The 12,733-nt window shown below is 33.7% G+C and overlaps 1 protein-coding gene across 1 annotated transcript in view; it reads left to right on the forward strand.

The window, feature by feature from the left end:
* TECRL (trans-2,3-enoyl-CoA reductase like) overlaps positions 1-12,733 on the forward strand; it is a 92,199-nt gene that overhangs the window by 46,914 nt on the left and 32,552 nt on the right. Inside the window, exons 3-4 of the mRNA XM_060011737.1 lie at positions 631-675; positions 5,265-5,368. Coding sequence (XP_059867720.1) covers positions 631-675; positions 5,265-5,368 — 149 coding nt within the window. The remainder of the gene's footprint in view (positions 1-630; positions 676-5,264; positions 5,369-12,733) is intronic.

Raw genomic sequence — 12,733 nt, forward strand, 5'->3', positions numbered from 1 at the left:
AAATTGAATGCAACTACTTAAAAAGTCCTCAGATCAAAAAGCAGAAAAACACCACTCCTAAAGCTCCCATCATGCTTTCTTCCAGAACTATCCACAGTGTTTCTCAGCACCCTGCAAAGGATAACCACTATCTCCATTTCTGGCACTGAATGATAATTTTTATTCACTTCCTGAGATCTAATCTGTCTTCCAATGGAAACTATTGCTTTTAAAATGTGTTTAGGGCTTCCTGGTGGCACAGTGGTTAAGAATCCGCCTGCCAATGCAGGGGGGCACAGTTCAAGCCCTGGTGTGGGAAGATCCCACATGCCGCAGAGCCCGTGCACTAAAACTACTAAGCCTGCTCTCTAGAGCCCGCAAGCCACAACTACTGAGCTCACGTACCACAACTACTGAAGCCTGCATGCCTAGAGCCTGTGCTCTGCAAGAGAAGCCAACGCAATTAGAAGCCCGCACACCTCAACGAAGAGTAGCCCGCTCTCACCACAGCTAGAGAAAGCCCCTAAGAAGTAATGAAGACCCAATGAAGCCATAAATAAATAAATAAATAAATGTATTTATTTAAAAAATAAATAAATAAAATGTGTTTACACCTGTGCTTACAATTAAATGTTATTTTTCATTGAATAGGTCCAAAGTGGTACCCTTCTCGAGTGGGCCTGCAGCTAGAACGTGGTAAGAACCAATTTTACGAATCTATTTATTTGAGTCCCTTTGCTGTCTCAATAGATAATATTTATTTATCACTTACTAAATGGCAGGTATTGTAATAAATACTTTAAATATATTATCTCATTTGATCCTCCCAAAAAGGTAATGTTCCCCTTTTATGGGCAAGGAATTTTAGTCTTACAGAAATAAATTTCACACATTCACTGTCAGTGTGTATTGGAGACAGGATCTGAACTAACATCTGTATCAAAAGCTTTTACTGCTATATTCCTGCAATCTACTGCTTCCTGATATATACTCAGGGATACAGCTTAGCTCTGTTTCCTTTTTTTTTCTATTTAAAAACAGAATAAGGGAGGTAAGGAGGAACAGAATGAATGAATTATAGGGAAAAGTATTGTATCCATTAATAACCCTCAAGTATTTCAAAATTTCAAACCCTATTCTCCATTCAGAAAATTTATAAATATACACACTAAAGCGAATCCTGTTTAGAATCATTGTTTTTGACATTGCATCAACATGACCTTAAATTTGGACTTGTTAAATAAAAACTGTGGGTAGAATGTAAATTTGGGGGGGCTACTCAGTTCAGGTCCATGATAGTAAGTCTACAAGAGGCATCTATTAAGGAATTTCAATATCTAAATTTTTCCATTCAATTGTGAACTGAATTTTATTTTTCTGCAGTTTTTGCTTTTCCTAATATTCAGTGTATCATTTCTTAGATATCACATTCACTTAAGGACAAATGATGATTTTCTTGGATTTCTCTAAGATATTCTGTTTTCATTGTTATCTTAAATATTCCATCTTTCTATGAGATGTCTATGTTGAAAACATAGGAATCCACATCATTCTTAAAAGTCACACTTTCTTAAGGTCTCACATTTTTCCAAACTCAATTGTTCAAGACAAATTCCCATCTGGCTAGAGTTTAAAAGAGAATCATTGTCTTGTTTATTTCTGCCTCTGCAGGGCATAGTATGTGCCAGGCACATAAATACCTTTCAACACACGGATACTGAAATAACATAAAATGAAATAGTGGTTTTGTTTTCTGAACTTGACTCTTATATAAAGAAAACTGAGAATGCCACAGGCATCAATGTCAAGTGTAACTTCAATTTGAAGGACACTATATGGGACTGGGGGATTTCTGTTACTTCACCCTTTCTGGTGAATGTGACTTTTTACTTTCCCCTCACTTATATACCTGGTTAAGTGTTCCAGGGTGTGATCTGAATAAAGTATAACCCTCCAAGTGTTCTTTGATAGGAATATGATGGCATATTTTAAAAAACGAATCAATGCATTTAGTAATACAAGCAGGACATGGTGCCAAGAAGAGGTTATTTGCAGTAATGCAGAATTTTAAACCTGACTCTTCTACTTATCTTTAGAGTCTTCTTTTATAAAGTAGAGCTAATAAAGAACCTAACATGTTTTTTTGTGTGTGTGGGGGGGTGGGGTGGGAAGGTTTGTAAGTATTAAATAGGATTATGTTTATAAAATGCTATAATGATTTGTACATGGTAGATGCTTCATTGAACATAGTTGTAACTATTAATATTAAGGAAAAAGACTTAACACCAAAACAAAGCAAGGCATGAATATTTACATTATAGTTGCTGCCAGAATACATTTGCCAGAATGATTGCACTATAAGTAATGATGCCATGTGAATTTAGAGTCCTTTACAGTTTCCTGACACAAAAGACTGCTAAAACACAAATAAAAGAGTAAGCAATTGATTTTTATGTGAAAAATAGCAAAGGTTTATTTAGCTCAGTGCTTCTGCTGAGCTGGGCTGAACTTGGCTTTGCTTGGCTAATCTCACTCAAATAGCTACAGTCAACTGGCGGATTGTTGAAGACTGACCTTTTTAAGATGGCCACGACTACAGTCACTCCTCTCTGCTCTATGCTTCATCAGAATATTCTGGGCTTGTTATCATGGTGGCGTCAGAGGTGCAAATAAATGAGCACAAGCACTCAAGAATTCATGAGATTCAGGCTTAGAATTGGGATATGATCCCTTGTCCCACATTCTATTTGTCAAAGCAAGACACTAGGCTAGCCTATATTCAAGGGGTGGGAAAATAGACACCAACTCTTAATAGAAGGAACTAAAAGTTATATTGCAAATGGTGTTGTTATGGTAATGGTGAATAATTGCAGTCATTATTGCAATAAATCTGTCATACAAACTGGTAACTAAAATGTGCTCTCTCTTATTACTGCGATTAATATACTTCATAAGGTCCTGGAAGTACAGTGTTGAATTTCTAATTCTTAGAACCATTAGATTTGTTCAACAGAAAGTTGAAGCATGGGTAGAGTTGGTCCTTCTCTTCCCATCCCTGACTCCAACCATCCATACCCATTATAAAACAGCCTTGACAAACCCGTAAGGTTAGAAGTATGCACCTTAGTGTCTGGCCCATTCTTGGGAGAAAATGCCCCCCAAAAATGTATTACTTGAGTTAATTCAGGCAGAAAATTCAGTGGTCTTAAATGGTCAAAGTATCACATAGATGGATGGGCTTCCATTAGGCATGGTCTCCTGGGCCCACATATTCCGGGGGGGTCGGGAGCAAGAGCAGGGTGCTGCGCATGCCCCCTGCACACAACACCACCTAAGAGGTGGGCAAAACACCTAAGCCACCCCTCTGGCCCTATCTCTGGACACACTCCTACCCTCACCCCATATAAGGAACAAGCACTCCCTCGCCTCAGGGAGCGGGCATGCAAGGAAATCTTTTGTTTGTTCTCTCTTCCCCCTGCTGTAGCAGGAGTCCCAATAAAACCTCACCTGAATTTCTTGTCTGGCCTCTGATAAATTTCTACTGATTAAGGAGGCCAGACCCTAGTCTGTAAAACTAGTATCAATATATTGAAGCTCTGCATCCCTCTTTCTGACTCCTTCATGCAGATTTAAAGAATTTGTTATTAACTCAGGCCCACCTAGATGATCTCTTTTGAAGCCATATATCAAAACCTAATCAAGGAAGTGATAGCCTATTATATTCATGTTGTATTTATCAAAATTAATATATAACAATTTTATATTTTTATGTTATGTTAAAATACCTATAATTGTAAATCTATGTCTTGGATTTTGAAAATCATCTAATGATAGTCATAAATTAACATCTTACTCTTTCTTTCAATAATAGAGAATAAAATGAAACCTGTACATGACTGGAGATAATATAAATCACAAATAGATTAACATAAACTACAATATAAATAAAAACAACAACAGCAACACTAATAGCATTATACTTGTGAGATACATCCGTGTTGGTACATATGGCTCTAATCTACTCATTTTTCTTTCTGTACAGTATACTGTACAGAATAAATTAAAAAAATTTATTAAAAAAATAAAACAAAATATAGTTATCCATATCTCATTTATGAACACAAGATTTTTTACAATGTTTTGCTATTACAAACAGTGCTAAAAAGGACATCTTTGTACATATTCTTCAGGACACACTTGCCAGACTTACCTAGTGTTTATTTTTAAGAACAGAACATTTCCCTTACACATCTTTTGACATGTTCTGTTTATTTTCCTCCTATTTAATGAGAAATTCCTTCTCAGTAATCTTTGCGGTATATATGTCTTCTTACTTCAAAAGCCTGGAGTGCTAGAAATCTCAGTCTTAGTTTCTATCTTTCCTTTTCAAACTGAATGCATAAATAATCTCTTCATGCCCCATGGCTTTAACTGTTAATGACTTTTAAATCATCTACAGAGCTATCCAACTGCCTACTTGACAGCTCCCACTTGCAGGTCTAATAGATATCACACACTAAATACACCCTAACCGAAATTTTCATTTTCACCCCAAATCCCACTCTTTCCTCAATCTTCTTCATGACAGTTAATGAGAGTAAAATGCACATAAGTGCTCAGGTCAAAAATATAAGCACTGCCTGTATCTCACTGAATCCTTTTCTCTCAAGTTGAACCTGCTCTAAGTTCAAAATATGTCTGGGATTGATGAAATTTTAACATTTCCACCAGTGCCATGTTAATCCAAACAAACCTCATACCCTGATTGACGAATTTTGACTTCCTCCTAAGTAATCTTGCTCCCTTTCTTCCCAGTTACCACACAGCACCCATAACCATCTTTTAAAAAGGTGAATCATGCCTATCCCCAGGTGCTTTGCAATGACTTTTAAAATCATTCTACTCCAAATAATTTATCTTATAATAAAATCATTTATAGAACGGATATGTGTATCTACTGACACACAAAATTATACTTTAAAAATACCTTGTATCATAGTTGATTATGATATCACCTAATATTACATTTTCTCAGAACACAATATGATAGTAGCTAGTGGTAGTCTGTACTTTGTTTAAATAGCATTGGGAAACCACTGTGTATTTGAAAATTTGCCAGATATATTTTATAAAATGGGTTTATTCACGTTATCTTACTTTAAAGATTTACTGTAAATTGCAATTTCTATGTAAAATTCATCCTTAGCTTTCACTGGTTTCGCATTAAAATTATTTACCATTATGCCTTGAAATTGTATTAAAATGATATTTCCTTGTTGTTTAAGGTGGGCCCTTTTTGAAGGACTACATAACCATTCAAAGTGTTGCATCTTCCTCCATTGTCACACTTTATTTTACAGACCTAGGTCAACAAGTCAGTTGGACTACAGTAAGTATCGATTTGAAATGCAATAAACATGTCCCACATTTTGACGTAATTTGTTGACATAGAGGACATTTTCTGTCAAATAAATTCATAGCGAAACAAAATATTGCACTAAAGGTATTTTAAATTTTCCATTCTTACTATGATCAGTGGCCAAATTTCCATTCAAGAATTGGAGAAATGAAAATACATGGTTGAAAGGAGGATAAATCCCTTTTTAAATGTCAATCTATCTTATGACCGATGGCTTTCTGCTTTCCCTATGCTTTGTCAGTTACATAGTGTTTCTTCAACTTTTCCTTCTAAGAGCCTCGGGATAATGAAGACCCATTTGTTTGGAAAGAGTGGAGAGAGAATATTCAATAAAAAATGTTCCAAGGCAGTGGGGAGGACATTTTAAAGACTGAGAGTGAAGTAGTAAGACTTCTTTGTGTTGTGAGGGGTGGGGCATTCTTTTGACTTTCTTGAAGGAGGTGTTTTCAAAGTGGTGGCAACTGAATCCAATAACATTAGAAGAATGAAGACCATATTAAAAAACAGGAGGACTAAGAAACATAAAATACTTGACACTACTTCACAAGTATTGACATATTCATGAGTAATGGAATAGATGGAATATCTTCAGTAGAAAGAAGCTATGAAGCTATGTGATATTTAGTGACAGGCAGTTAAGGAGTTAATCTGATAAATAATTTTGACTAGTGCAATCATTCTATTATTCAATTAAATTAAACCTATTTTTATATTGTTCAGATTTTAAAAGTTTTTTTCTGATTACCTTCTATTTAATATTTGTGATATGGTTACTTTTAATATTTTCTATTCAAAATGGCTTTCTTTTGCCAGCATAGTGCTTTGAGTTTTCCCTTTATAGTTAAACAATCAATTTTTAAAATTATTACAGACACATGATAATTTATACATTGTTATTTAATTCTCAAAAGGAGAAATTCCAGTTTACATTCATTAATCAAAATGTTGTCACATGCTTTACTTTTCCAGCAATTTCTCCTTTAACATACATTATCTTCCTGTATTTAGATAATTCTTTTAGTGTGTTTGGTTAAATGGTTCCTTTAGTTTCCAAGATTTTCTGAGCCTCTGAGTACTAATTTGTTGCACTAAAAACTGAGTTTATAGTATTCTGAATCCTTGTGAAGTATATCATAATGTTTACAAAACAACCTACTAATACATGCATCAAATAAGCAAAGGGCTTAGTGTTTAAATGTGATATCTACAGACCTTTGCTAAAAGAGATTTTAGTCTAGCAGATTTTGATTTTCGAAGGTTAAAATATTCACAGAGTCTTTGTCCACATTTATAATGAAAAGGGAATTCTGTCTACAGAAATAATATCAGAGTGAGTGACAATAACTGTGAGTTCATAAGAAATTCCAGCTGCAGCATTTGGATAAGCACTGAGGAGAAAAAGTGCTAAGGTAGAATTCTATGATAATTGTACTAGAAAATTATAGCTTATTTGGGAAGAAAGTCATTTAGGTGACAAAGAGAACTCTGAAAATAGGCTGGATATTTTAAAATCAACCCTATGGTTCACACACTCTTTTGCTCCAAATGAGTCAGTCCTATTAAATGCTAAAAATATACACATTATATTGCAGTCACACCCACTTTATATCAACCAAATTATACAATAAAAGCAATATTTTTACCACACATAACGTTCTTGCACATTCATAAAATATTAAAATGTACTCCTATAATAAAAGCATTATCATAAGTATTCTTTTTTTTTTTTTTTTTTTTTTTTTTTTTTTTTTGCGGTACGCGGGCCTCTCACTGCTGTGGCCTCTCCCGTTGCGGAGAACAGGCTCCGGACGCGCAGGCTCAGCGGCCGTGGCTCACGGGCCTAGCCGCTCTGCGGCATGTGGGATCTTCCCGGACCGGGGATCGAACTCGTGTCCCTTGCATCGGCAGGCGGACTCTCAACCACTGCGCCACCGGGGAAGCCCTATCATAAGTATTCTCTTTGTAAGAAATAATCTCTTCAATTTAGCAAAGTCAAAATTAAGATTTTAATAATTTTCATGAAATAAGAGTTTGTTACAGAATATTGAGAAAACTCTTGCCTCATGGAACTTATTGGAAGACTTAGGAGAAAGGTTTATTATAATAATATAATAATCCCCATCACACAAATCCTATTAACTAAAGATCTTATTCAGTTTTCACTATTTTTATATTCATTCATGTGTGTATATAGTCCTATGCAACTTATCTCTTGCATAGATTCATGTATTCACCACCAAAATCAGATACAGAATTATTCATTCCCACAAAGGAACTCCCTCATATTACCCCTCTGTATTCACACACTCTTTTTCCTATCCTGGGGCAACCACCGATCTGTTTTTCAACTCTATATTTCTGTCATGTGGCAATTGCTATATAAACAGAATCAAATATTTTTTGATTGACGTTTATTTTTCTCTAAGCATAGTGCCCTTGGGATCCATACTGGCTGTTGCATGTATATCAATACTTAGCTTCTTTTTATTGGTGAGTGGTACTCAGTTGTATGTATGTAACAGGGTTTGTTTAATTATTCACCCATTGACAGACATTTGACTAGTTGTCAGTATTTTGCTGTTACAAATAAAGCTACTACCTATCTGAGTGTAGGTGTTGGTATGAACATAGTTTTTTATTTCTCTGGGACCACTGTTGAGTTTTAAGAGTAACATTTATATTCCACATACAAGTTCTTTGTCTGATACGTGGTTTGCAAATATTTTCTCTCAGTTTTAACTAGTCTTTTCATCCTCTTAACAGGACTTTTGTTGCTGTACAAAAAGTTTTCAATTTTAATGCAACCTAATTTAGTAATGTTTTCTTTTAAGGATCTTGCCTTCACTATCATATGTAAGAAACTTTTGCCAGGAGTTTTTCTTTTATGAGTTCTTCTAATGGTTTAATAGTTTAATATTTTACGTTTTAATCATAGTTTTTTATTATAAAGAATTATCTATTTTTTAATTGTCAAACTTAATGTTTATTTTTAATTTGCCTCATGTGTCCTATAATCTATTGTTGGCTATTTTTTTTTTCTTACTCCATATGGATTAATTGTCATACTATCTTTTCTATTAGCCTCTCTGGTATTTTGGTAGTTATATCTTATTTTTCACTAACTCTAGTGATTACCCAAGAGATTATAATGTGCATCTTTAAAATATTAAATACTAGTAAAAATTGTTTATTAATGTGAAAATACTTCACAGAGAGTTGAATACCTTTAAGGTATTTAGGCCCCTCCTGAATTTTCTATTACTGTGATATATTTTAATTATATACTTTAAAGTTAAAATCCACTACTATAATATCACGTGGCCAATCTTTATTTAAATTTATCCTTTTCACTGCAATTTCGTTTTTCCTTCTAATACTGAGCTTACATCTGGTATCATTTTCCTTCTTCCTTAAAAACACTTTTAATGCTTTATTCTGGTTCTGTCTTTGATGAGTTCTCTCAATTATTGTTCATCTTAAAATGTATTTATTGAACTTATTTAACTTCTATTCTTTGAGAATATTTTTGCAGAAAAAAATACATGTTGGCAGTTATTTTTGTCCTTACTTCACAAAACTGCATTATTTTGACTTCTGACTCCCATTGTTTTTGTTGAAAAGTCTACTGTACTCCTTAAGTCTTTTACCTGGCTTATTTAAAATTCTACTTTTGTTTGATTATCAGAAGTTTGATTATGGTGTACATAGCTATGATTGTGGTTTTATTTATCCTGCTTTGGGTTTATGTGTTATCTGAGTCTATGGTTTGATATATATTTAATTTGAAAAATTAGCATAATCTTGTCATCTTTTGATTCTCTGTTATTCTCTTTGTATTCTCCTTCTGGGATTTATATTACGTTTTCATACTTTTCAGAGTTTTCAAATATCTGCCTCAATTCTCAATCTTTTATTTTTCTTTGAACATTAAAAGATTGTTTTCTAAATCTAACTGATAATTCTGTTATGTGAATCTTTAGTTCTCCTGTTTTCAATGTCCTTCGTTATGGTCATAATATCTTCACTCCTTGTATACCTTCATATTTCTGACTTAGTGTGGGAAAATTTATGTGAATAAATTTAAAGATAACTTGAGGCCTAGGATGATGTTATTGTCTTTCAAAGATAATCTATCATTCTGCAGATGGACTAATGGCACTATTGTGTACAGGTCATCTCATTCCAATCCATGATTAAAATGATTTCAGACTGAGCTTCAGTATCTATGAAGACAGATCTATTTCTGCCTCATCTTCACTCCTAAGTTGTAACTCTTCTAGATCCCAGCCCAAATCCTGGAGATTTTATAGAGCCACCTCTGTCTTTAAAAGATAGCAAGCAATAATTTTTGTACTTCCATTCTCAAGCACCCTCAAAAGTTTTGGTCTTTTTATCAGGCTGTTACCAAGCTTCATATCGCAGGTCAATCACTTCTCTGGAGCTCCATTTAAAACATCTTGACCTTCTAATTCTTCAGTGACTCAGTAGCTCTTTGGAGGCTGAAAAACATTTCGATCAATTTTTCTTGCTGATCTCATTAGGATGGTTTGTTTGAATAACATGGGAATAGAATTCTCCATTATATGTTATACATATAATAGTTTTTTTTTTCTTTTAAGAAAACCCTTCTAGTATCATATTACCTTCAATAGTGTTCACTGAGTAAAAAGTGATATTACTACTGGGAAATGTTTTTGTAATTTTACTTAGTAGCTCTCCTATCTTTGGAAAATTAAGGTTGGCACTACTTTATTTTTGTCAGCAATTTCCAACAACTGTGAAATGTGCAATTTATTTTGCTTTTGACTGTCAATTGTTATTTTAGAAAATAAATAAAGCCAACACCACCCTAATAATGACAGGACTAAAAAAAAAATTAAGGGACAATGAAATACATTAAGTGCAGTCTAAGTACAAGGGTCTTAATCAGTTCACAACAATTGCAGCTGAATGTTTCAATTTATATTCTCTAAACAGCTTATTGCCTTCTTCCTTTTCAATTTAGATATATACCAATTTGAATATTCCACAGAAGCTCCAAAAATCCCAATTACATAGCTTGCCTAGTAGAAATAATGGATTTTACATTTAAAGCAACACCTAAGTTTAAAACAGAGAACTTTCTATAAGGAGATGCATGAAAATAACTTGATGTCAGAAATAAATTGGAATTTAAAAGTAGTATATATCTTCAAAGTAACAAGAAAGTGCATCTGCTTATTTTGAATATAGAATCTCTATTAAACTTTTAGATTATGGAATTCCCAGTCTTTGTAAATTCACCTGCTTTGCTTAGGCTGTATACCTGTAAATACATATGTTTGTATGTTTACTTTGGCTTTAGTCTTGTTTTTACTCTTTTTTGGTAGAAGAAGAGCAATTCCTGTTTCAGAAGTCTGTTTTATTAATATTTCTCTGCATGGCTCTTGTTTTTCTTTACTCTAAATCTATTTTCTGATTACTTCCTAAATATAATCAAACATCTCTATTCCTTCTATCTGCACCCAAATAGACATTTTGCTTGAAAGATGCATTGTCTAAAAGTTATTTGTTATTATCCTCCAGTTCTTTCAGGTCCGGATGTATCCTTCATACTTCGGTACTCTTTTAACCCCCATGTTTCAGCATGAACAATATTTGTGATAAAATGCTGGGTCTTCTAGAACATATTATTGTAAGCTAGCAGGCTCCCCTGATTTTTTTTAGGAGATGATGGAGACAAGATTGTAGTTTAATTTTCTCTGATCCAAAAAAGTTTCATATTTGTGATAACATTTTTACTAACTTAATAAAGAGTGACATTTGGTCAGGTTAACTATTGTTTACAATATTTTTCATTTCTGACATATTACAATAGAACTTGCTCAAAATTGACTTGACTAGGTCAGAGGCATTGAAATAGATATTTTAAACTTTTTGTTGTAATAAAACAATCACTATCCTAATTGTTCTAGAGTATTATTAACTAGACTATATTATCAGATATTCAAAAGTGGTAAACGGGGCTTCCCTGGTGGTGCAGTGGTTAAGAGTCCACCTGACGATGCAGGGGACACGGGTTCGTGCCCCGGTCCGGGGAGATCCCACATGCCGCGGAGCGGCTAGGCCCGTGAGCCATGGCCGCTGAGCCTGCGTGTCCGGAGCCTGTGCTCCGCAATGGGAGAAGCCACAACAGTGAGAGGCCCGCGTACCGAAAAAAAAAAAAAAAAAAAAAGTGATAAACATTTTTATTCCATATCTGAATAATCAGGAATGTTGTATGCCATAAATTAATATAGTCTCTTCTCTCAGTAAAAATGTTGCTTTAATACTGAATTTATTGGACGTTGCACTGTTCTTATCCTCACATAGACGTCTTTCTTGCCTCATGAGATAATAAATATCATTTAGAAAAAGTATAACTGAAGAAACCTGCATGTATAAATAGCTATTTACACGTATGTATATATACATATATATGTAATTATATATGTATGTTCATATATCATATATTTTAACCATGTAGCTATACAAAATTCTCACCAGAGATAAGAGCATAATTAATAATCAATGTGAACACCTGTATTTTTGAGCAAAATATGTACAACTTCAAGTTTCCTACCTTAGAAAAATGATAAAAATTGGCAAAGACAAAGCAAAGTAGTAACGGCAGTCGAATTAATCATTGTCATGTTTGTATTCTTTCTCTTCTCTTTGAACACCCATAGAGGAAATTATTTTTGCTTTTTTGCCTGAAATTTTCAGAATGTGACTTTAACCTGGTTTTAGCATCAAAACAAAACCAAATAATTGACAGTCACCAGATTCAGAAAACTATTAGAAAACAAGTCAATTATCTTTCTGCAATCACAAGGTCTCATTTTCAATTATCTTTCCAATTTTTATGATTGTGTCTCTGTAGATTGGATATCTCTCTCCACATACATGGTTGCCACTTAGCTCCAGAATTCAGAAGTCAATCTTATAAAACTACTCACTCAGACTCATTAGAATTAATCTAAAATTTCTAAAAATGAGAAGTAAATTATTTCAATCTGAATAAGTGTCAAATCAATTGAGTTCAAAATGACATGGCCATAAAAAGATTAAAAGAAAGAAAGAGAAACTATTTCCCATTCCATTCAATGACAAAGACAGTTAACACAGAAGATTCATTTGTATGGGGCTGGAGAGACATGAGAAATGCATTATGATTGTTTGATTAAATAAAAATTCCAGTGTACTATTTATGAAGAAATCATTATGTTCAATATTTTTAGTTAAATTAACCATTTATGATTGTCCTTTTCCTTAACACTTGGCTAATTCTTCCAAGGAAGACTTCTTGCTATTTGT

This window comes from Delphinus delphis, chromosome 5 (assembly GCF_949987515.2).
Source record: "Delphinus delphis chromosome 5, mDelDel1.2, whole genome shotgun sequence".
Classification (NCBI taxonomy): Eukaryota; Metazoa; Chordata; class Mammalia; order Artiodactyla; family Delphinidae; genus Delphinus; species Delphinus delphis.